This window comes from Callithrix jacchus, chromosome 11, assembly GCF_049354715.1.
Source record: "Callithrix jacchus isolate 240 chromosome 11, calJac240_pri, whole genome shotgun sequence".
Lineage (NCBI taxonomy): Eukaryota > Metazoa > Chordata > Mammalia > Primates > Cebidae > Callithrix > Callithrix jacchus.
In genome coordinates, this window is record NC_133512.1 from 120,373,156 (window position 1) to 120,397,788 (window position 24,633).

Consider the following 24,633-nt stretch of genomic DNA (forward strand, 5'->3'; position numbering starts at 1 on the left):
CACTTTTTAATGGGCTTTTTATTATTATTATAAATTTGCATAAGTTCTTTGTGGATTCTGGCCATCAAACCTTTGCCAGATGGATAGATTGCAAAAATTTTCTCCCATTCTGTGGGTTGTCTGTTAGCCCTGATGATAGCTTACTTTTCTGTGCAGAAGCTCTTTGGTATAATTAGATCCAATTTGTCAATTTTTCCTTTTGTTGTAATTGCTTTTGGTGATTTCATCATAAAATCTTTGCCCACATTTATGTCCTGAATGGTATTGCCTAGCTTTTCTTCTAGGGTTTTATAGTTTTCGGTTTCACATTTAAGTCTTTAATCCATCTTGAGTCAATTTTTGTATAATGTGTAAAAAAGGGATCCAGTTTCAATTTTCTGCATATGGCTATCCAGTTCTCCCAGCAGCATTTATTAAATTGGAAGTCCTTCTGCCATTGCTTGTTTTTGTCAGGTTTGTCAAAGATTAGATGGTTGTAAATGTGCTGTTTTATTTCTGAGTCTCTGTTCTGTTACATTGGTTTATGTGTCTGTTTTTGTACCAGTTCATGCTGTTTTTGTGCCTGTAGCCTTGTAGTATAGTTTGAAGTCAGGTACCATGATACCTCCAGCTTCGTTCTTTTTGTTTTTTGGCTATGCAAGCTCTTTTTTGTTTTTATATCAGTTTTAAAATAGTATTTGTTCCTAATTCTGTGAAGAATGTTAATGGTAGTTTAATGGGAATAGCATTGAATCTATAAATTGCTTTGGGAAATACAGCCATTTTTATGATATCAATTCTTCCTATTCATGTGCATGGAATGAGTTTCCATTTTATTTGTGTCATCTCTGATTTCTTTGAGCAGTGGTTTGTCATTCTTCTTGAAGAGGTCCTTCACTTTCCTTGTTAGCTATATTCCTAGGTACTTTATTCTTTTTGCGCCAATTGTGAAACAGAGTTTATTCATTATTTGGCTCTTGGCTTGCCTGTCAGTGTATAGAAATGCTAGTGATTTTTGCACATTGCTTTTGTATCCTGAGACTTTGCAGAAGTTGCTTATCAACTTAAGAATCTTTTAGGCAGAGATGATGGGGTTTTCTATAATAGATATAGGTTCATGTCATCTGCAAACAAAGATGATTTGAATTCCTTTCTTCCTATTTGAATACCCCTTATTCTTTTGCCTGATTGCCCTGGCCAGAACTTCCAATACTATGTTGAGTAGGAATGGTGAGAGAGGGCATCCTTGCTTTGTGCCAGTTTTCAAGGGGAATGCTGCCAGCTTGTGCCCATTCAGTATGGTATTGGCTGTGTGGGTTTGTTGTATATGGCTCTTATTATTTTGAGGTATGTTCCTTCAATACCTAGTTTATTGAAAGTTTTAACATGAAGGGATGTTGAATTTTATTGAAGGCCTTTTCTGTATCCACTGAGATAATCCTATGGTTTTTGTCTTTAGTTCTGTGAACATGATGAATCATATTTGTTGACTTGCATATGTTGAACCGATCTTGTGATCATCCTGGATAAGCTTTTTGGCATGCTGCTGGATTCAGTTTGCCAGTATTTTATTGAGTGTTTTTCCATTGATATTCATCAAGGATATTGGCCTGAGGTTTGTTGTTGTATCTCTGCTAGGAAGATGCTAGCCTCATAGAATGTGTTAGAGAGGAGTCCCTTCTTTTCAATTTTTCAGAATAGTGTCAGTAGGGATGGTATCAACCCTTCTTTGTACCTCTGGTAGAATTCAGTTGCTAATCTGTCTGGTCCTGGACTTTTTTTGGTATGCTTTTTATTACTGCCTCAATTTCAGAATTCGTTATCAGTATATTCAGGTATTCAATTTGTTCCTGGTCAATAAAACTTTTAATTCTCTAAACTTTCCTCTGAGAACAGCCTTGGTCACCTTCTGTAGGTGTTTTAATATATTGTTGTCTCTTATTTGTACTCTGTAATTTTGATATTTTTCTTTGACTAAATAATTAAAATAAATGCTTAGTTGTTTTTTCTCTAAATCTTAGGTGGTGTTTTTTTCTTACTTGGTGTTGTTGTAACTTTAACTTTTTAAGGCTTTTGTTAAAATTTCAAGTTTTATCACATGATGGTCAAAAAATATGAACTAAGATTTCAAAATCATGATTGTCAGCTTTTCATTTTTGCATAAAATAATTTTTATAAATATTTTAGATACATTTGAAAAGAAAATATATTAATTAATAATTATTGTTTTCATCGGTTTGATAGGCCAGCTTCTGAAAGGATTATGCTAAAGTCAGACTGTTTTGTTTTTTAATTGATGGCAATTTTGAAATATATTTCACTGTGTCTTTTAATTATGCTCCACATTGTTATGCATGCAATGTAGAATGGAAATACCTCAAATCACGATAGTAACATAGACAATTCACATTTATCACAGTGGCATAATATTTATTGACAGTTCATGTAATTACAGAAAATCAGGTCCATTATAAACAAATTATCTGCTATCTTTTTAAGTTAAATCTATAAATTATTGTCAGAGACGAGTAGATCTCTGCTAGTTTGATATTTTTTCATTTCTTTAGACATTTTGGCATCTGTTCCTGTAAAGTCCTGTGTATTTGGTTGGTTCACTATAATTCTGCAAATATTAAGAAAATATTAATTGTGAAATACATTGAAAGACTGTACCTTATTCAAATAATAAATTTTTACAAAGGCATGTATAACCTAAGATAAAAGAACACTTTGAAACTTAGCCAGAAGTAAAATAATGAGTCAGCTGGAAAGTGGTGAATTTCAGCCTGATTTTACTCTTTAAAAAAATGTACAAAGTGATAAAAAAATGAATTAAACTTTTTGGCTTAAAAATGTAATGCGATTCTAATCCCACACAGTTAGAGTTTATAAACTGAAAATAACAGACAGACGGTTGACTAATATAAAATCTAAAAATGTGCAGAAAAGCTGCTTTAGAGAATTGGGTAAAGGCAATTCTGTATGTGACCTATTTTGACTGGGTTTATTGTCCTCCAGGGAGGATCCATATTCTCCATGGACATAATAGCTAAATAGCATTCAGTTAATTCACAGAATTACACAAAAGTTAAAGAATTGTCGTTCAGTATGCTCTTGCTTTTCATAGTTTTAATGTGGATTTTCCCCATTTTTTAAACGTTAATTCTTTGATTTATTATTTCTACCTTTATTTCCCTCCCTCACTTCCTTTAATTATCCCTTTCTCCCTTTTTTCCTTCTCCTCCCTCTTCTGCTTTTTGTCCCCCTCTATTTAGTGGCTGTTTGGTTTATGACACATAGTTATTATTGATCCATGCAAAATGACTTTCATTTACTTATTTAGTTAGTTGATTATTTTAAAATGGTAATTTGCACCTAAGAAAACACTCTTTGAAGCCTGTAATCCCAGCACTTTGGGAGGTCGAGGCGGGTGGATCACGAGGTCAACAGATTGAGACCATCCCGGTCAACATGGTGAAACCCCGTCTCTACCAAAAATTACAAAAAATTAGCTGGGCATGGTGGCGCGTGCCTGTAATCCCAGCTACTCAGGAGGCTGAGGCAGGAGAATTGCCTGAACCCAGGGGGCGGAGGTTGCGGTGAGCCGAGATTGCGCCATTGCACTCCAGCCTGGGTAGCAAGAGCGAAACTCCGTCTCAAAAAAAAAAAAAAAAAAAAAAAAAAAGAAAAAGAAAAAAAGAAAACACTCTTTTGTCCCCCAAAACTAGGATTTTGACAAAAAGCTGTATTTAAACATGTATTTAAATCACCAAACCATTCTCATTCCTCCTGAATAACCAACAACACTCTTTTGCCTTTTAAAATACGTTTGTCTTGCATCTGATATATTCTCTAAATAAATGAAAAAACTCTAAATAGTTATACCTTTATGACATGTATTTTGTATACTTACTTGTTTAGTTTAATATACTGCTGAGATTTATCTATATCTGTGGCCACCTCTGTAGTTCATCCATTTTGACTGCATGCATGTGAATTTACCATACACCGTGATTGATTTGTTCACTCTCCTGTGGACATTTAGGACAATTCCAGTTGAATTACTCAAAACTGTCAAGAAAGATATTATTACAAGTATACTCAAACATTTGTAGGTGATAGAAAAAGAGGGAGTAGACTGGGCACAGGGGCTCATGCCTGTAATCCCAACACTTTGGGAGGCCAAGGAGGGCAGATCACAAGTCAGGAGTTTGAGACCAGCCTGACCAATGTGGTAAAACCCTGTCTCTACTGAAAATATAAAAATTAGCTGGGCATGGTGGCACATGCCTGTAATCCCAGCTACTCACTGAGGCAGGAGAATTGCTTGGACCTGGGAGGTGGAGGTTGCAATGAGCTGAGTTTGGGCCACTACACTCCAGCCTGGGTGACAGAGTGAGACTCCATCTCAAAAAAAGAAAAGAAAAAAAAAAAAAAAAAGGGAAAGAAAAATAGGGACTATTTTCTCATTTATTTTTCAAGGTTAGTATAACCTGATACCCCCAAAAAGAACATTATAAGAAACAAAAATTACCCCTCCTTCTTACTCATAAGTATGAACGTAAACATTCTAAACAAAACATTAGCAGATTGAATCCAATAATGAATAAAAATACAAGATATCAAAACCAAGTTGGGTTCCCTCCATGTTTCTATATAATGTAACATTTGGAAATAGAGAAATACAATTCATTATGATAACAGATTAAAGGAAAAAAAGATTGCTAATGTTTAAAATATATTCATGATAAAAATATTCATTCATTTAGAATATGACAGACTTTCTTCAACTGATAAGAAGTACACATCAAAGGCTTAAATAAATATAATACTAAGTGGGGAATATGGGAGGCATTGTTTTAAAGTCAGAAGGAAATGCAGGGGTGTTCACTATTGCCACTTCTTTAACATTGTAGTGAAGGTCCTAGATAATAAGAAAAGAAGATAAAATATTTAGGGTACAAGAATTGTTAAGGGAGAAATAAAAACGAGTATTTGCAGATAACTTGACGGTCTACATAGAAATTTAAAAATCTGGAGATAAAGTTTTAGGTATAATAAGAGAATTTCCAAAGCCTTCTCCAACATGAAACTCCTGACATTTTGGATAATTTGCCGCTGTAGGGCACTGTCCTGTGCATTGCAGGATGTTTAGTAGCATCTTCGGCCTCTTCCACTGGTTGCCAGTAACATCACCTTCCCAGCTATGATTATCAAAAATATCTGCAGACACTGTGCCAAATATCCTCTGAGGGACAAAACCACCTCTAGTTGAGAACCACTGAGCTTCCTATAAGATTAATACAGACAAAAGTTAGCTACATTCTGTATACTAGCAGCAAAGTAATAGATAATATAGTTTACAAAAGTATCAGATAATATTAATTATCTAGGGATAAATTTACAAAAATGGTTAGGTGCTATGTAAAGAAAATATAAAACTGTTTTATGGCTTACAAAATAAGGTCTAAATAATGGAAGCAAGTAATACACATGGATAGAAAGATAATATAAAGATATTAAGTCTTTCCCAATTGATTTATATATTTTATAAATTAGCCAGTGATAACCCATACAGTGCTGTTCATGGAAATTATTAAGATGGTTCTACATTTAAAACTTTTTAAAATAGAGACTGAGTGTTGCTTTGTTGCCCAGACTGGTTTTGAACTCTTGGGTTCAAGTGATCCTCCTGTGTTAGCCTCCCAAAATGCTGGGATTACAGACATGAACCACCATGCTGGCCAGATTGCTCTACATTTTATATGGACAAGTTTAAAGCAAAGAGAAGGTAGAACACCTCTAAGAAAAAAAATAGGAAACTTATACTGCTGTGTCTTATTCTAAAACTTTAGTATTTATATTGGCCATTGGTACTGCGTCAAGGATGGACAAATAGGTGAATGCTGTAGGACAGGTCAGAACAAGATCCATTTATAGATCTTAGATATAAAACAGAAGCATTGCTCCAGCCAGTAGGAAAGAGGGGATTATTCAACAAAAAGAACCGAAGAAAAATGGCTATAAATATGGGGAAAAAAGTGAAATCAAGTTTCTACCTCATATCCCACACCTACTATGGTAGGGATGTCAACTACAGGTATATTAAATCAAAATATCCAAAGTGAAATTTAAAAACTCTTAGTAAAAATGTTAACTAATAACTTTTAGACTTGGGGGTACAAAAGAGATTCTTACACAAGCCATGAAAGCATTCGTTATAAAAACTGATAAATGTGACTGTTGTAAATCTAGATGGAAAGAGAATCTTTCTTTTCCACCAACACAGTGGACTAGTTGATGAGAGACCTTTTCCTAGTACAGCAGATTTGAAAAGGTTGGACTATATATACACACATATGCACACGCACGCCCACACACACACTTCTCTCATATATGTACTCATCACTATTAGAGATGCAATGATTAATAAGGCAGAATCCTTTTTAGGTCAGACATACACCTTTTAAGTCATATATATGCACATTTTTATAAATAAAGTATTTAATGTCCCCCAGAAGAAAGAATAAAGAGCCTCAAGTACATAGATGAAGAGAGGAGAGCTGCGGTGGCTCAGACCCATTTTTCTGGTGTATGAGGAGGTGAGACTAGGCATTCGACGTTAGCCTGGGCAACAGAGAAACCTCTTATCCATTAAAAAAAAAAATCTGCTGGTCACTGTGGCTCATGCCTGTAATCCCAGCGCTTTGGGAGGCCAAGGTTCAAGAGATCGAAACCATCCTGGCCAACATGGTGAAAGCCCATCTCTACTAAAAAAAATACAAAAATTAGCTGGGCGTGGCGGTGTGCAGCTATAGTCCCAGCTACCCTGGAGGCTGAGGCAGGAGAATCGCTTGAGCCTGGGAAGGGGAGGTTGCAGTAGGCCAAGATCATACCACTGCGCTCCAGCCAGGCAACAGAGTGAGATTCCACCTCAAAAAAAAAAAAAAAAAAAAAAAAAAAAAAAAGAAAAGAAAAGTAAAAAAGAGAGAGAGAGAAATTTCTGTTACAGAACGAAAATATATTAGATTCAGTAACATATTTTGGTTTGTTCTCAGATTCCTAAGATATATTACTTAATCTTGCCTAATTGTTATGTATTCTTTTTCATTTTTTTTCCTTTAGCCAAGCACTTGATATTTATATATTTTTAAATATATATTTTATTGCATTTTAGGTTTTGGGGTACATGTGAAGAACATGTAAGATTGTTGCATAGGTACATACATGGCAATGTGGTTTGCTGCCTTCCTCCCCATCACCTATATCTGGCATTTCTCCCCAAGTTATTCCTCCCCAACTCCCCACCCTCCACTGTCCCTCCCCTAGTTCCTCCCCACAGACCACAGTATGTGATGCTCCCCGCCCTCATAGGCAGGTGTTGAACAATGAGAACATGTGATATTTTAATAGTCTCTTTTGTTACTTTTCTTACAAGAACTTTATTTAAAGAGACTTTATTTAAACCTCCTGATTCATCTGCTTCCCCGAGATGTAGATCATGGAATAATGGATCTTTTCGTATTTTAAAAGTTTAATCAGCTTATTTGAGTACTATAAATGCAATTATGGGTTCTATTTCTATTTCTCAAATCATACTATTCATTAATGACAATGACACATTGCACTCTTAAAGCACCTTTAATCCAAGGATCATAAAGACATTTCCACGGGAGAAATTACTATCGTTAGCTCAGTTTCTTGATAGATCAAGAAGGAGAGTTGGTTCAGAGAATAGAAATGCCATTCAACTGCATTTCTTGTCCTGTCTTTTTTTTTTTAAACACCAAAACAGTTAGATAAAGAAAACCATTTTCAACCTAAAATTGGGCACACATTTTTAATATTTGGCTTTTATGAAAACCAATTGTGTATTTTAGCCAAGGTAAATAACCATGGATACTTATTCAGTGCAAATTCTGAATAACCATTACACTTTCTCAAGTCCACCTTATATATATACACGTTGCAGTAATTAGTATTAACTCTTAAGGAGAATCTGAAACAAGTTATTAATCCATGCCAGTGTCTGATACTCACTCTACACTATTCTTGAAGCTTTATAATGTGACATGAAGTGAAACACTTATTTGCAGATTTAATATGATTTCACTTATTTATTTAATAACTATTCATTGTGAACTCACTAGATACTTGAATGTTATGAGTTTCTGCTGGAAGAAATAGACTGAAAATCTGTAAGGACCCAAACAGAATGGAAGTTTGTTTTTTACTCACAAAATTATGCTAAATCGATGGTGGATTAACAGGTTAGTAGCACAGATCTTCCTGCACTCACAGTGGAATCCAGCCTAATGTGAGTTCTGTCATTTTTATCGTGTAGATACTCAAAGTATCCAGCATGACATTTTCATTCTAGCAAGCCAGGAAAAGGGAAAGAGCATAGAAGACCACTTAGGTAGTTTTAATGCACTCCTAATTAGTGCATATCATGTGTGCTTACATTTGGTTGTCTGGAACTAATAATTTTTCCATGCCTAAGTGCAAGGAATACTGGAAAGGGGTACCCTAGATATGTGCCCAGGAAAAAGATAATTTGGATTTGGATGCTCATCCAACAGTTTGAGCTATATATATGGTAGAGAATGTGATAGATATATTTTCCACAATCACAAGCATATCATCCAACAATTTATATTGGTCAGTTAAATAAGCCATATATTTTTAGATACAAGTACTTTGAAGGCAATAATGTTTGTAATAGTGAGTGACAGGGATAGGAATCAGGCTAAATTAGATATGGTGATCTGACAAGCCTCTCTCTTGATATTTGGGGTGGGATGTGAGTGATGAGAAGAAGCCAATCAGAAGATCAAGTGGGGAAGAACACTGGAAAGAGAAAACAGAAAACAGAAAATCCCTGGGATAGAGCAACCTTGATGCGCTTGCAAACAGAAAGAAGACCAGGTTGGAAGGAGTATAGAAAATGAGCAGGATCAGAAAAATAAGAGACTTAAATGCCATGATAAGCATTGTGTTTTATTCTAAGTGAAGTGAGAAGCCACTGAAGTATTTCAAGAAGAGCGATAAGATTTGATTTGTGTTTTGGTGTCATTTTGACTGCAGGGTAGAGAGTGCATTGTAGTTGTTCAGTGTGAATGCAGGATACCTACTAGGAGTTCAGGGAGAGGCTATAGTAGCCAGGACAAGGTTAATGGAAGAGGAGGTTAAAAAAAAGTGGAGTGGGGGGGCAAATTCCAGATATGTTCTAGAGATAGAACCTGTCCATGAATTAGATGTCAGCTTTTTTGAGCAAGAGAGGGGCAGGTTTTCTCTCTGTCACCCAGGCTGGATTAAGTGGTGCTATCACAGCTCACTGCAGCCCCCACCTCCCAGGCTCAAGCCATCCTCCCAGCTCAGCCTCCTGAATAGCTAGGATTACAGGCCTGTGCTACCATGCCTCACCCAGATGTGGTCTTTTTTTGTTTGTTTGTTTTTACCTCTGAAGCAGTTTGGATTTTATTTTAGGATCTTGTCTCCAGATCTGGCATTCACTGAGCCACATATCAGTCTTCAGTTGGTCCACTTATATTTAGGGAAGAAATGAGTGAAGGGGGCTCAGTTCAGTTGAAGTGGAGGCCAGATGAGAAAGGCTCAGCAGTGGACCTTCTTCCCCAGTGAATGGAGTGTTGGAGTGAGGGAGCAGTGGCTGCTCAAATGATCTGCCTTTTAGACTCGTGTTATTTTAATACGGTCAGCACTAACCATGGTGGGTATTGAGCACTTGAAATAGGGCTAATCTGAATTGTGATAAGTTGCAGTATAAAGTAAACATAGCATTTTGAAGACTTAGGAAAAATGTGTATAAAGTACCTCAATATTTTTACATTGATTATATTTTGATTTTTTATATGTTAGTTTACATAAAATGTATTAAAGTTAGCATCACCATTTAAAAATATCTTTAGACTTTTTAAGAAAATAATTTACATTTACAGAAAAACTGAACATAGAGTAAAGTTTCTATATTACCCCTCCACACACACAGTTTCCCCAGTTGTCAAGATCTTGTATGCATGTGGTATATGTATGAAAGCTGATGGATCAATATGATTCACCATTGTTAACTGAAGTCCTTAGTTTACATTAAGATTTATTTCTATGTGTTGCTATAGATGTGGGTATTAACTAAGGTTTTGAGTTGATTGAATGAACGGTAATCAGCTGCTCACTACATGGGGATGACTGTCTGTAGAACATGTTTCAGAATATGTAAGAATCAAACATTGTGTCTGAGATAATAATCAAACAATAATGTGGAGATACAGATAATTGGAGACATCTGCACTCAGGGCTAGACATATGAATTCAAGACTCATCAGTGGAGGAATGAGGTTACATTTCAACTTAAAATGTACCAAAGAGTAAAGGAGAAATAAAAAAAATATGGAGAGAATGAACACAATTATACCATGAAAGAGAGTGAATAATGAAGCAGTAGCTGAATGAGTCTGTGGGGATAGAGTAATGGATTTTGTTTGCTTTCTTCTTAAGATGAGATTTATTAGATCTGATATGTAAATTGATGGGGATGCTTCTGCCAAAAGTCTAAATTTGTTAATGTTAAAGAAAGAAAAGGTAACTGTGAACTCAAAGTGCATGGGAAGTGAAAGCGATGGGGCCCTAGCACCAGGGGAGGATGGGCCTTTGATTGGACCTGGGACATGTGTTACATCAGGAGGAATGGGAGAATATGCGTGTGGATGCAGGTAGGTGGTGGATTTTGTGGTGGAATGACGAGGAAGTTTTTGTATTTTGCCTTTTCTCAGTGGGAACATATGAAGCAAGCTGAAGTGATGGGGGAAGGAAGGAGTTAGGTATGTGAGGGGTAAGAATAAGTCAGGCAGCAATCAAATATCACCTAGAAGGGAGGGGGAAGTGGACCCAGGGAGAGAGTGTGATAGGATTGCAGAGCAATGCTGATTGTCCGTGTGAAATCTGAGAGTATGAATTTAAAGTAAGACTGGACAGCAGGGAAAGGTAAAGCAAGTGAGGCACCTAGCATGCAGAATTCAGGGAGACAGACTCACTCTCGGAGTCATGCCCAGGGCATCTCATTTGCTTCAGCCTAGTCCTGGTTTTGTCAAACAGTAAAATTTTGTCATTTTATTGAACAATGTTCGGCTGTTTAGGTGTAGGCAAAGAAGTCACGATTGTGATTTTGATAGAGCAATACATTGGACAGAGAAGCACAAGAGAACAGTGGCTATTCCCTAGGAAGATCATGGAACATATCTAGGAATAGGAGAGAAGAGTCACTATCATGTGAGCAACGCAGAGTGACAAAACAGAGTGATTAATGAATTGGTAAGTGTAGGAAATCGTAGAATCATTGCAGTGAGGCAGGAAGGTAGTCTCCAAAGAGGACAATGTTAGAGATGGTATAGTTACTAGACAGGACAACTCCAAGAGAGTGATTATAACAGTATGTGTCAAGATGCATGAATGATTTTTTTAAATGGTAATTGGAAATAAGTAAGTCTAACTCTGTAGCCAGGATGTTGAGTGATGAGTGAATGATACTACCACCAAAAAGATAACAGAAATATGGTTGGAGAAGAATACAGTAAGTTACATACTAAAAGCTTCAAAGAATTGGGGTAAGTAATTGATACATGTAAGAGTGATCTGACTAATCTGACTACTCTGTCTCCCCTGTGGGAATGCAGTGGCGCGATCTCAGCTCACTGCTAACCTTTGCCTCCTGGGTTCAAGAAACTCTCTTGCTTCAGCCTCCTGAGCAGCTGGGATTACAGGTGCCCACCACCACACCCAGCTAATTTTTGTATTTTTAGTAGAGATGGGGTTTCACCATGTTGGCCAAGGTGGTCTTGAACTCCTGACCTCAGGTGATCCACCTGCCTTGACCTCCCAAAATGCTGGGATTACAGGCGTGCCAGGCCAATATGATTTTAATTCAAATATGTGAATCTATTTAGGTGTAATAAATACCTAGTAAAGTAAATTGGATAAGGAAAGAGAGCACATGAATAATTGAGTTGCTGTTGAAAATTGCTACTTCCTGTGGCATTTTGGTCAATGACAAATCTCATATATTTATTCTTCATTTAAGGGTACTAAAAGTTACTAAATTAAGTGATTTCATTTCTAGGTTTCTTATTTTTTTTCCTGTTTGTCCAATAGTTTAGGCAATAATGAGCAGGATGATAAAGTTTGGTAGCAGGAGGGGAACAGAAAAGTAATAAACTTGACAATAAAAAAACAGAGAGGATTACAGTTATAAACAGACTTAGAATTTTTGTGCATAAAGGTGAATGAATTATTTTTACATTGTGTATTGCATAAACAAGAAATGTAGACCAAGAGAACGTAAGTGCAGACAAAGGAATGGAAGATGATGAGTGTTTGGGTTCGTTGCACATCTATTGTGTACCAGTCATATACACTGTCATCTCATGCAATGCTTGTAACAATTTAGGAGGGTTGGTTTATTATGCCTGCTTGACAGATGAGAAAACAGGCTTAACGAGGGTAACTTACTCAGATCATGCAAGTAATTGGTAGAGCCGGAAAGCAGACTCTAGTCCTGGAATCCCAAGGTGATACTCTTCCCCTGAACAATACTCAAAAGAGCCAACATTAAAAAAAAAGTCATCTTCATTGAATGTATCATTTTTCCTACAAAATCATGTTGGAGTGCTTGAGCTGACTACCAATAAGAACATATTTTTCTACACATTTCTTATTGAACAGAAGATATTCAAGGAAATGTGTCACCACTAAGGGTACTACCTGATGAGTAGAAATTACTTCACGGTTCCATGTTTTTTGTTTCCATTTCTGCACTAGTACATGTGGATGGAAAAGTTTGTTTGTTTGTTTTAAGACAGAATCTCACTCTGTCACCTGGAGTTGGAGTGCAGTGATGCAATTCTAGTTCACTGTAACCTCAAGCTCCTGGTCTCAAGCAATCCTTCCACCCCAGCCTCCTGAGTAATGAGGAGTACAGGTGCTTGCCACCATGCCTGGCTAATTTCTCTTTTGGTAGAGATGGGGTGTCTTATTATGTTGCCCAGGCTGGTCTTGAACTCTTGGCCTCGAGAGATCCTCCTACCTCAGCCTCTCAAAGTGCTGGGATTACTGATGTAAGCCCTCAAAACCAAAATTAATACACTTCAACATTTACACAATACCTAAAGTATAGGATGGAGAAAAACAAAACAGGAAAATTTGAGCATAATTTATCATGCAAAATATGTCTGAATATTGCTTAATCAAATGTTTTCAAGTTATATTTCTTACCTGTGCTGATGTTAAACCTTGATAAACTGATGACTGTATTAACAGACATTTGTCATTTGAAACTTTTTTTGTGGACAAAATGCCGCTTAATTCTGTTTCTCAGAGTGGCTGCTTTCAGTACCGTACAAAAGGTTATATTTTTAAAAGATAAAAAGCTTGTAGGAATTACTAAACAGCTAATGAATTAGTTCCTTATGTATATTCTTTCCACATAGACCAGAGTTCCATGACAGTCATTTGAAATGAGTCAATATGTAATAGAATCAGTTCTTCCTGAAAGAGGGTTGAAGTAATTTAACTGCAAGCCTAGTTTAAGACTAGAAATTGGATCAGGAAAACAAGATGCAAGGGTGATCAGTAATAAAAACCAGTTCAACTACTGGTTATTAACTCAGAATCCAGATATAGGGAAATAGAGAAATGCACCCAAGGCACCATATCAGTAAGTGACAGAGGGGCATTTGAACCCAATGATCTGTGTCCAGAACCCATACTTATAAGTGTTTCCAAATATTACACCTTAATACAATGTCAAATTTAGTGTAACTTGATTTTAATAATGATATTCAAAGTAAATTAGAAATTATTATTTTTTGTGACAATGTAGCTCTCCAGAATGAGCTCTCTTAAGAGGCTTTCTTGACTTGGATATAGAAACAGCTAGCCCATTAGGAATTGTATATAACTCAGGGTATATTAATGGTGATGTGTTATACAAATGACATTATTTCATCTTGGGTACTGTTATTGTAAAAAAGATTGGGAACTGCTGTTATAGAAGAAAGGAGTCATTCAGTCAAGGAGGTGGCAACTTAAGTATCCCTTTATTGAGGAGAGAATATGCAATTAAAATATTTCAAAGTGTTATATAAATGTCAGGAATTGATCATGTTAATGTGAAATTCATAACATATGTGTTTTTCCAGCCAGAAATATCTTCCTCATTTGAATTTCGATCATCTTTTGTCTAGCCATCACTTAGAGAGCTATCAGCATCCTTTCTATTACTGCGTGTTGGTGTGTACTGAAAGTAAATGTGGGCTGAAAAATTTAATTTTCCCCATATACTGTTCTAAGTATTTGACAACAACTCCATAAGAAAGTATCATCATTACTCCCATTTTACAGATGAAGAAACTGAGGATTTAAGAGGTTAACCTGCTCGACGTCACTAGAAGCTGAGAAAGTTTTTGGTCATGTTTGGCAAATGGGTTCCACTTGAATATATAAGGAGTAGTAAAGATAGCACTTCTTGATTGGAGAGCTCGTATTTTATTCCCTGAGTAATATACATATATCAATGTATATATAAAGTCATTTCCATGTGAATGAATAATAATAGGAATAAAAATTTACATGTTTATAGTCCTTTTAGGACTTCAAAATTTATTCATATTTATTGTGAACTCTCTATGTGGTAAGTGAAGAAAAAGGGACATACACAAGTTGTGGAAATAAATGGGGAATGGAGTTAGCATGGACATGGAACTTCCAGTTCTGAGACTGGGGCTCTTTCTTCCATGTGGTGCCATCTCTTGAAGCCTCAGCAGTTCCTGATGATACCAGATATCAGTAGTCTCATCAGAAAACTCACACCATGTTTAGATTTTAGGAAGAATCAAGAAAACAGAATATTAGACATCTGTCCATTAAATAGTGGAAAAGTATTCAAATTGTTGCTGTGTGACTCTGATTACATTTATTTACAGGTTACTGTTTTTTTTGATGAAGTTGTCGATTTGTTCGATAAGTTAAATATTTTAGAATTTTGTGATGGCTGGTAGTTAAGCAACTCTACAAATAGAATAAGAAACTTATTATAAGATGAGAATATGTACAGTTGACATATATAGCTATTAGTAATATATACTTTTTGAGAATACAGTATGAGACAGAGATAAGAAGGGGAAACTCTTTAGCACAGTATAGAAATTAAATTCAATATCCTGTGAGAAGAGATTCAGAGAAGGGGCCTGCAGAGATAAGACAGACACCAAGAAAAGGAATTGATGTCAGGTGAAGATAGGAAAAAATAATTAAAAAAATGAAGAGAGGTCTAAAAGCTCTTGGAGAAAAGGAGTCTATATAGATAGTAAAGCTAGACGGAACAAGACATTGGGATGGTGATCCATTTCTACTCCTCCCCTGTAATTGCATAAAATTTAAGAAAGAGGGAAAGTAAAAGTGAGCAGAAACTATTAAGAGAAAAGATGAAAACTTCCAAGAAGAGACGAATGGAGTTTAGAAAAGACTGCAGTCCTTGCATCCTGCTGCTCTGCCACTGTTAGATGTGTCACTGTGAAGGGGAGAACATTTATGATCTGAGCAGAGTCGGGACTTATTGTAGATCACTGCCAGACCATGAGAGCTTCCCAACAGTAGGACACATTTATATGTTCTTGGGCAGAGGTGGCAGACGCACAGGAACTGCAAAGGGCAACCGCTTCAGAGACTTTGGAAAAAGGAAAACTCCCACAATTCTGGCCGGATCATTCTCCTGCCATATTTCAAATTGCTGTTTGTACTTTGTATTGTGAAATAGCTGTCATGCTTCACAACATTTACATTTTTCTCTATTAACTACCATTCTATGTAGCCGGTATTGAAGATTCAGCCTATCAACTTTTATTTATTTAGCTGTTATGTACATTGCTTAACTTGGCTACTCATCATTTACTTTCTAATGTGTACAATAAAGCACATCTTATTCATGTATGTAAGTCAGGGGCTTTTTTTCATGTAAAAGATATTATGCTATCAAGAATGAGCTTGTATGGATTGCAATCTTTGTATCACTTACACGATATACTTTTATCTACCATTTCTTCTAAGAGAAAAATAAGCCCAGTGGACTCTCTTACTAAAACTTTATTAACATTGTTTTCTAAATCTTTACAGGCAGTGCTGGCACACCCGTCACTTTTAATGAAAACGGAGATGCTCCTGGACGTTACGATATCTTCCAGTATCAAATAACCAACAAAAGCACAGAGTACAAAGTCATCGGCCACTGGACCAATCAGCTTCATCTAAAAGCAAGTATTGTTATAAAACGTATATTAATGTATATAGCTCTGCAGGAGGGATGCTTTATTTTTAAGTATATAACTTTTGCTAGAAATGATGTCCCCATAAATAAACTTTAAAAAAATGTATGACTTGATTCTCCCTTCAACTTTAAAATGTTATGGACATTCTCAAGCCTCTGTAGAGAAATCTCCTGATATCTGTAGGAATTTAATGAACTGATTTTTTTTCCTGCAATTGACTGTACACTTAGAGAAATTTTGCCCTTTTCTGAAAGAGTAATTTATGGTCATCTTTGTACATTTTTGTAGGTCTGTGTGTTGGAGGTAGGGTAGAATTGACTGAATATACCCTCATTTATAATTTGGGCTTAAAAAAAGAGCACATCACCTTTGCCATATCACAAGGTGAGACCTTCTGGCTACATCTGATTGATGGAAGTGAATCATTCTCTGTGTTTATATTGCCTCTTTCAATTGCAATGCCAGGGAAGGTTGATGTATCGAAGAGTGATGTTCAGATTATTTAACAGCCTTTAGAGCTACCTGCTGTTGTTGCCTATTGCAGGCACTTTTCACGTCCAAGGTCCATTAATTTTGCAGTTTCTACAAGTGGCCATGTGAGGGCGACTTGAAGAGCCCAGCTGGAAGCAGGCTCCTAAGGGCTAGGGTTGGTGCCCAGAAGCACCAGAATATTTACCTGCCAGGTGCCATGCCTTCGCCCAGGGCTCTGTTTCTTTCTGCTGTAATCTGGCAGGAACCCAGTGGGGATAGCACATGGGGATGGCAGGAGGGAGGAGGAACTTCATCAGGTGTGCCAGGCTGGTGGGCATTCCCTCAGAGGAGCTCTCTTAGGGCAGGGGTCTTTGGGGGATTTGGAGAGAGCTGCTAGGTACCATCATCAGTCAGGATTGCTAAGGGGCTCTGGAGCAGGAAACCAATTGTGAACTTGATGGATAAAGGAGGTCCAGAAAATCAGGGCACATGGCTGTGGATGCTGGGTAGGGAGGGCAGGGAGAGCAGCATCTATTTACCACCAGATAAAAAAGTTTTTCACATTTCAGCAACTCTTGTCCCCAATTAGTACACAGTGGCTTTTTTTTATGTATAGAGAAGTATGGTGCACATTCCGTAGTCTCAGCTGAGCATGGAAGTTCATTCATACAACATTTCTTCCATGGAAACGAAGGAATAGTCACAGAAATTTGGTGACCAGGAAATTACTATCAGAACAGCGATGTTCTGTAGACAGTAAGCTGCTTTAAAAATGCTTCAAATAAACTAGGAAAGTATTCTTTTTCTGTTCTATTGTTTTAATGTGCAATTCACTCTTTCTTCTAACAAAAGCCATTTCCTCCTCTTGATTCCCAGAGTTACCATAATACTGTGAGAGTGTGTTTTAACCTACTCAGAAGACATCAATTTGATAGTTTTAATCAATTTTTTGTTTTGTATGTCCAAATATGTCCCACAAAGTTATATGACTATGCAGCACCAGTCACCCAAGTTTTCAAAAAGTAGACGATGAGAAATTACAAACTATACAAACTTGATGATTTATTTTCTTCCTGATAATATGCCAGCTATGCACTTAGTAATGCACAGGCAGCTTATGTTTACAACTATTGTAGTGATACGTAAGACCACCTATCAATAATTTACTACTCGTGGGTGCTTCATGAAATCTTATCCATTGTTCTGTGATCCAAATTGACATTTATTGAAACATAACTTTGATAATGCCACAGGTTATTGATAATCAGTAGCTTTTTGACAGATGCCCTTTTGAAAGAGGACCTATGGGAAATGAAATAAGACATAATGATTTGACAAGGGCCAAGATAGGAAAGCTACTTTTTATCTGACTTTTATTAATGTCAGACTGCCTATTATTAATATATTCTGATGATTGGGGATTTATGCAACAAAATTCAATGTTTGAGAAATATATACACTAACATACAATACCACGACACTTGGCATAATTTTACACACAAAGACACATATATGCACATCTCTCCATATACACATAATGTAGTCATAAAACTTCCAATTGAATCTCAAGCTGCTCTTTTATGTACAGTTAACAGTGCATGAAAGTTTTATGTTTATGACTGTGTTATCGTTCATAAAATGTATCAAAACAATTTGTGAGAATTATTTCTCATGCATGATTATGATCATTTATAACTAGAAAGCATTGCTGGTTTTACTGAAATGGGAAATGCAGCTCTTAGAAGAAAAAACAATAAATTGGACTGTGGGGAGAGGTTATAAATTAAGAATTGAATTCTGAGGATTATCAGGACAAACCAAATGATTTTTCTCCTTAGGAGCTGAATTGGTCACCTGCTTGAAGGTGAAGTAGTAGAGTGAGGGGCAAGCTACCGACTTACTAATGTTCTGCTTAGATCTTAGGCAAAGCACTAAACAAATTATTTGCCTCAGTTTTATCATGTCTAAAGTGAAAACAGTAGGACCCACCTAATGTGGTTGTAATAAGCATTAAATGAAATAATACAATAAAGCACTTTGTCCAGTGTTTGGTACATCTGAGATCTATAAATGTTACTTATGATTAATCCAGTATCTCAATATTCTACCTGGTCAGTGGGAGACCTGAGTGTACCGGGTAAAGTGAAGTTCCCATTAGAAGAAGCACTTGAGTTTGTGTGAGAAAGTTCAGAGAGAATCTCTATTTAAAATGCTGACTGTTTGTCCCCACAGCCAGTCCTTTCTGCTTGTCTTTGATATTGGCCTTAATACTTGGAAAATTCCTCTACACTCAAAAAGTAAACTTTATATAAGATAAATTTATTTTCCTATGGTACCATGTGGATAGGTATCATCACCTACGCATTATTTTTTGAATGGATTTGATAAATTCAGTCTGTGCTCATACTTTGTGACAGGTGTTGAGACTAGAGTGAATATGTGAACCCTGCTCTCAGAGCACTCACAGATTAGAAGGGGAGACAAACACTTGGACCCACCATTCTAGCACAATGAAACAGGTGCACTGATGAAGGTATATGTATGGTTTTGCAATGGCAGCCTAAAGAGAGGTTCCTAATCTGTCCAGACCTCTGGTGGGAGTTGTCACTGTGGACAAAGGAGGATACTGAGAGGAGGATTTACTCTTCTCCGTATACTCTATCTCTTCTTGTTCTATTAAACCAGATTTATGATAGCTTTCACATTCTCAATGGTAAGCATTTATCAGTCAGTTACTGGATTCAACTCTGCTTGTTTTCAAAGAGCCAGTTTTTCTGGCTGAATTCAACCATAGTATAAATTTGTACAAAGAGGGTGTATGGTTAGCCATATTTGAGTGCAGTAAATTTGCCTTGAGTATATCTTAGTGGATTGAATGAATTGTTTAAATAAGTAGATTATTCTTTGTCTTTTTCCTGGAAAATACATCAGGGTTTTCATTTCCTCAAAAGCATTGTCTTTATTTTCCAAATATTATTGTTTCTTTTTTCTTTTTATGAAACTAACATATGTTCTTAATTTAGCAATTACAATCAATTAGCATAATTTGTTTAATTTTTCTACTCAGTAATCTCAGCCCACACATGAGGGGTGTATTGTCTACCTGAGAGTGAGTTTGAACAACGGGTCTCTCTATTTTGTTAGGCAGAATCTCTCAAGAGGCAGGTGGTCCTTATTAGTGATTACAAAACATATTGTAACCTAGAGGTTCAGAGTAAACGAAGAGTCTGAACTCTGAAAAGAACAGCCATATGCTGCTCTGTGTCCACAGGGAGAAGGTGTGTTGGGGATACTGTATGGGCCAAAAATAACTCAGGGCTTTTTGTTTAATGCTTTTCCAACCAGAACTACTTTTTCTTTATTACCTATAGTATGAAACATTTGTTTTGATTGGTTTCAATGTATCATCTCTTTTTATAATCAAGGAAATAAGTTGAATCCCAATTACACTTATTAGTGGCAAAGTGTAATTTGGAAAGGTGATTCTTTTTTTTTCTTTTTTGAGACAGAGCTTCACTTTCGTCGCCCAGGCTGGAGAGCAATGGTGCTATTTTGGCTTACAACAACCTCCGCCTCCCGGGTTCAAGTGATTCTCCTGCCTCAGCCTCCCAAGTAGCTAGGATTACAGGCGGGTGCCACCACGTTCGACTAATTTTGTATTTTTAGTAGAGATAGAGTTTCTCCATGTTAATCAAGCTAGTTTTAAACTCCTGACTTCAGGTGATCCACCTATCTCAGCCTCCCAAAGTGCTGGGATTACAGGGGTGACCCACCATGCCCGGCCTGGAAAGGTGATTTGAGGAGAACCTGATTTAATTTTAAACCTGATTTAATTTTCAGTGGATGATTCCATAGAAGAAATATTTTTAACAGGGCACTGAGTTTTGAGCCTCAGTATTCTCATCTAAGTGGGATAATAGATATTATTATGAATAGTAAATGCATTGTAATAAGGTAGTCAAGAGCAATATCTCAAAGTCAAAAAAATGATATTTGAATTCTGACCTTTCATTCATAAGCCGTGTCACCTTGGGCATGTTACTTAGACTCATGTTCTTTATCTACAGGTTTCTTTTGAGGAAATCATCAAGGAAATTGTATAGACAAAAATCCTAGAACATGGACTGTCACATATTAAGTATTGAATGAATATGATAATAATAACCTTTTTTGTTTTGCCAGTACAACCAGCCTACCATAGAGGACCTATAATGGATATTTCAGCATGAAGTCAAATTGAAGCTGTATTTGCAGTCTTCTTTCTGTCTCTATTCGCATGTTTTGAGCAGGGAGTAGCTGTAAAGAGAGGTATATGCACCATGATATCTTGTCCATCTACACAATAAGCCCAAAGTATTTCTTTCGATGTTTTAAAAAGTAGGCTCTTTTAAAAACTACAGCTTGACCAAACTTTCTGATAGAATTTTCCTCCACTAAATTAATCTTTACCACATAGCTATAGTATAGTATTTATTTTAATTGAATGTATGTATTTTCCTATAGATGATCAGCTAAATACATACATGCTATATGTATGTACACTGGGGTTTCCTCGGCTTGCTTGGAATAAAAAAGGGAGAATTCCTGAGTCTCCCCATTTGTCTCAGGGATTTTTTTTATTCTATATAAACAGCAACAGTTTTTTAAATGCAAAAATCATTAATTTCATAGAGGAACAGCTTTTATATAATGAAAAATATTAAAATGGTCATGAAGTAACAATGGGCTACATAGAACTGAAACAGTGAGAAAAGACTTGACCTTTGTTTCCTTTGGCTGTTAGGAAACATGCATTTTTTCCTTGCCTCTATTTCTCTGTTTGCAAAGTTGCCTACATGTGAAAATGCTCTTTCCTATGATTGTTAGTGCATATACACAAATACATACAGATATACACAGACATAACACACGTATATACATGTTCAGCCTATGAAATAAGCATTATGTGAAAATATGTGAAACATTTTCCTACATAGCATAAATGTGAGTCAATTCCCTGAGCCCTTTCTCTATATTCTATTAGAACTTTAAATGCTACTCTAGTTCTTAACTTTGTGCTTTGTTATAAAAATACTTTGTTCTGTTTTTTTCCTTGCAACAAGATGATTATTTTTAAAGCTGTGTATTTGTTTATTAGATGCTGATTTATTGTTTTCCAAAAGTCATTTTAGGGTCATTACTTATGTCTCTATTTATGAGATAAAAACATATAAGATAACAAAATGATTGGGTAAGGTCATATTACTCACACATGGAGCAAATGTTACAGTGATTAAATTTTAACTACATTCTTGCCAAGCCCAGAGCAAGTACTCAATAAGTATTTATTTAATATGTCACAAATAATATGTTGATCTTTTCTACAGATTGACTGAACATAGATGAATGATCCAATTATCCATTAGGAAGTGCACTCATGCACACATTATTTATTCAGTGACTGTTCCCTGCTGGGCAGGATGATAATCTATGGGGGGTATAGGTATAAGATATACAGTCATCTCTGTAGATATGGGGATTTGGTTTCAGGACCAACACATATATCAAAATCCATGCATGCTAATTTCCTCCAGTCAGCCCTGCAGAAGCCATGTATATGAAAAAGCAGGCCTTCTTATATGCAGGTTTCACATCTGCCAATACTATATGTTCTGTCGGTGTTTGGTTGAAAAAAGCCAATGTAGTAGTAGACCTATACAGTCCAAACCCATGTTTTCCAAGCGTCAACTGTATTTCCAGATATCAATGGATTTCTTATCCATTAAAAGCAACCATATACTCATAACTACAGTAAATGTATAATTTATACAGGTACAGATTAAATAATAAACTATTTGAATTCAATGGTTTGAATGTGAATTCAAGGAATCAGTAGTCACCTTAGACTAGGGACACTAGATAGTTTCTTGACATAGATGAAATTCAAACTAGACCTTAAATTCTTTTAATGGTCGGAAATATTTGGAAGAATATATAGACCATTGAAAAAGCATCCATTCATCCATCCACCATTCATCCATTCATGTATTCCGTTTGTAAAAGAGCGCCTCCAGTTTGCTGTGGTTCATGCTGAGATGGTTTAGAAGTGTCTCAGATTCAGTTCATTGTGTCATCCATGAAGTCACAGGACTATGCAGGTTCAGCATCCAAGGGTATGCCTCTTTCATGAGCTCATACTAATGCATCCAGCTGTGTTCCTTTATTCTTTTCAGCTTTAAACACACAGTCTTTATTAGCAAAGTATGATCAGCATTCACAAGGAAATATATTCTCTATTTGTCTACAGGCTGGGGGACTAGACAATGTGTTGGTATATCTGGTTTAAAACGTTTCAGTATAAATAGGACAGGAAGACCCTAGTAATTAGATGTCCTGACAGGTGCAGCCTGACCCTTACTTTCCATTCTCAGAGCAGCAACATAATTGGAGGCAAGGAACCGGTTCTACTTGGTTTTATATCTTTAATGATTAGTATAACAGGGGACTTACTAAACGTTCATGAATGAATTAATTCACCAAAAATTTTAAACACTGTTATCTTTACAAGACCAGAAACGTGAGCTGACCCTATGATACTGAGATAAGGTATAACTGAGGAGCACACTGTAGTAAGGGTAGAGCTAGGAGCCATTGTCAAGGTAATCAAGGACAAACTCCAGAATGGAGAATCTTGTTAAAAGATCCTTGCAATCAGGCCAGATAGAAGCTCAGGAAAAGTCTAAATTGATACACAGGAGCAAGAGGACTGCATGTATTGGACAAAGATAAAGTTCTGTGAGGCACACTGCTACTGTTACCACTGGCTTTTATTCTTGCCCATGCTATTTGCAGACCTTCACATACTGCAGATGGCCTTAGAGGTTCTAAGTGACTTCTGATAACTGCCTTTGAGGAGCATTTGCCATTGAATGGGCAGATCTGTTCTGCTTAAACAAGAACTTCATAATGCAAGTTGTAGTTACAATAATACAGATGAGGACTGTTGTCTAGATTTTAATAGAGAGATAGAAAAAGGCTCAGTTTCTTTATGGGACTGAGTATGATTCTGAGCTCCTAGAACAGAAGACAATCTGATCAGAGAACATTGTAGGGAATGAAGAAAAATAACTAATTCTATAAGACCTTAAATACTATGACAACATTTTAAGATATTTTTGAACTATAGTGAGTTTTTCAATAGAGAGATGCTCACATTTAAGCTTCAGGAGAATGACTTTGGCAGCAAAGTGCAGATTGGCTGGAGAAGAGGTAGTTCCTTGAGCTAAGTCAAGGCCGTAATTAAGATTTTTTTAAAAAAGATTTTACTTAATTACCTGCTAGATTCTCTCTTGATCTTTTATCGACTATGTTCCAGGCTTGATTCATAATATATTGAAAGGCCTTACTAAGACACATTTGTCACAGTAGGACAAATAAATAAGTGAGCACATTAGGAAGTAGGGATAGAGTCAGTGTATTTTAGTTCATACTCAACTTACATTTTCCCAATAATAAATAGATTTGTCTAGGTTGTTCAGCAGAGTAGGTGAAATAATCTTGTTACAATTTTAAGAATATACAAAATGATGCCATAGCAAATCTGATTTAATCTGATTAGGATTTGAGAAACCGAATTCAGTTATCTAGATCCAGTTGGAGGCAAGTTTCTAGGATAATCTACTAGTTTTCATGGTGGCTAATTGTTAGGGAGAAATAGGGCATTGAAAACCTATCATTATGAAAAAAATAGGGAAAAAGCCACAAGAGCTTAATTAGTTATTTAAATAACAACTGAAAATAACAGAAATAGAAAAGAAACAAAAGACTTCACATATGACTGAGAACATATGATATTTGTGAATAGAATGGT

General features: G+C 36.2%; 1 protein-coding gene and 1 long non-coding RNA gene across 17 annotated transcripts in view; one reads left to right on the forward strand and one right to left on the reverse strand.

Moving 5' to 3' along the window:
• Positions 1-24,633, forward strand: part of GRM8 (glutamate metabotropic receptor 8) — an 811,767-nt gene that overhangs the window by 614,775 nt on the left and 172,359 nt on the right. For all 15 annotated transcript variants that reach the window (XM_078342126.1, XM_078342134.1, XM_054237733.2 and 12 more), the window contains one exon: positions 16,162-16,298. In XM_078342126.1, the coding sequence (XP_078198252.1) occupies positions 16,162-16,298 (137 nt within the window). The remainder of the gene's footprint in view (positions 1-16,161; positions 16,299-24,633) is intronic.
• Positions 2,400-24,633, reverse strand: part of LOC118143799 (uncharacterized) — a 66,666-nt gene continuing 44,432 nt past the window's right edge. Inside the window, exons 3-4 of one of the 2 annotated variants that reach the window (XR_004728241.3) lie at positions 3,893-4,010; positions 2,400-2,602 (exon numbers count right to left, since the gene is read on the reverse strand). This is a non-coding gene — a long non-coding RNA (uncharacterized LOC118143799). Of the gene's footprint in view, positions 2,603-3,892; positions 4,011-20,790; positions 21,081-24,633 lie in introns of those variants that run through there. The other variant, XR_013523785.1, reaches the window with a different exon arrangement.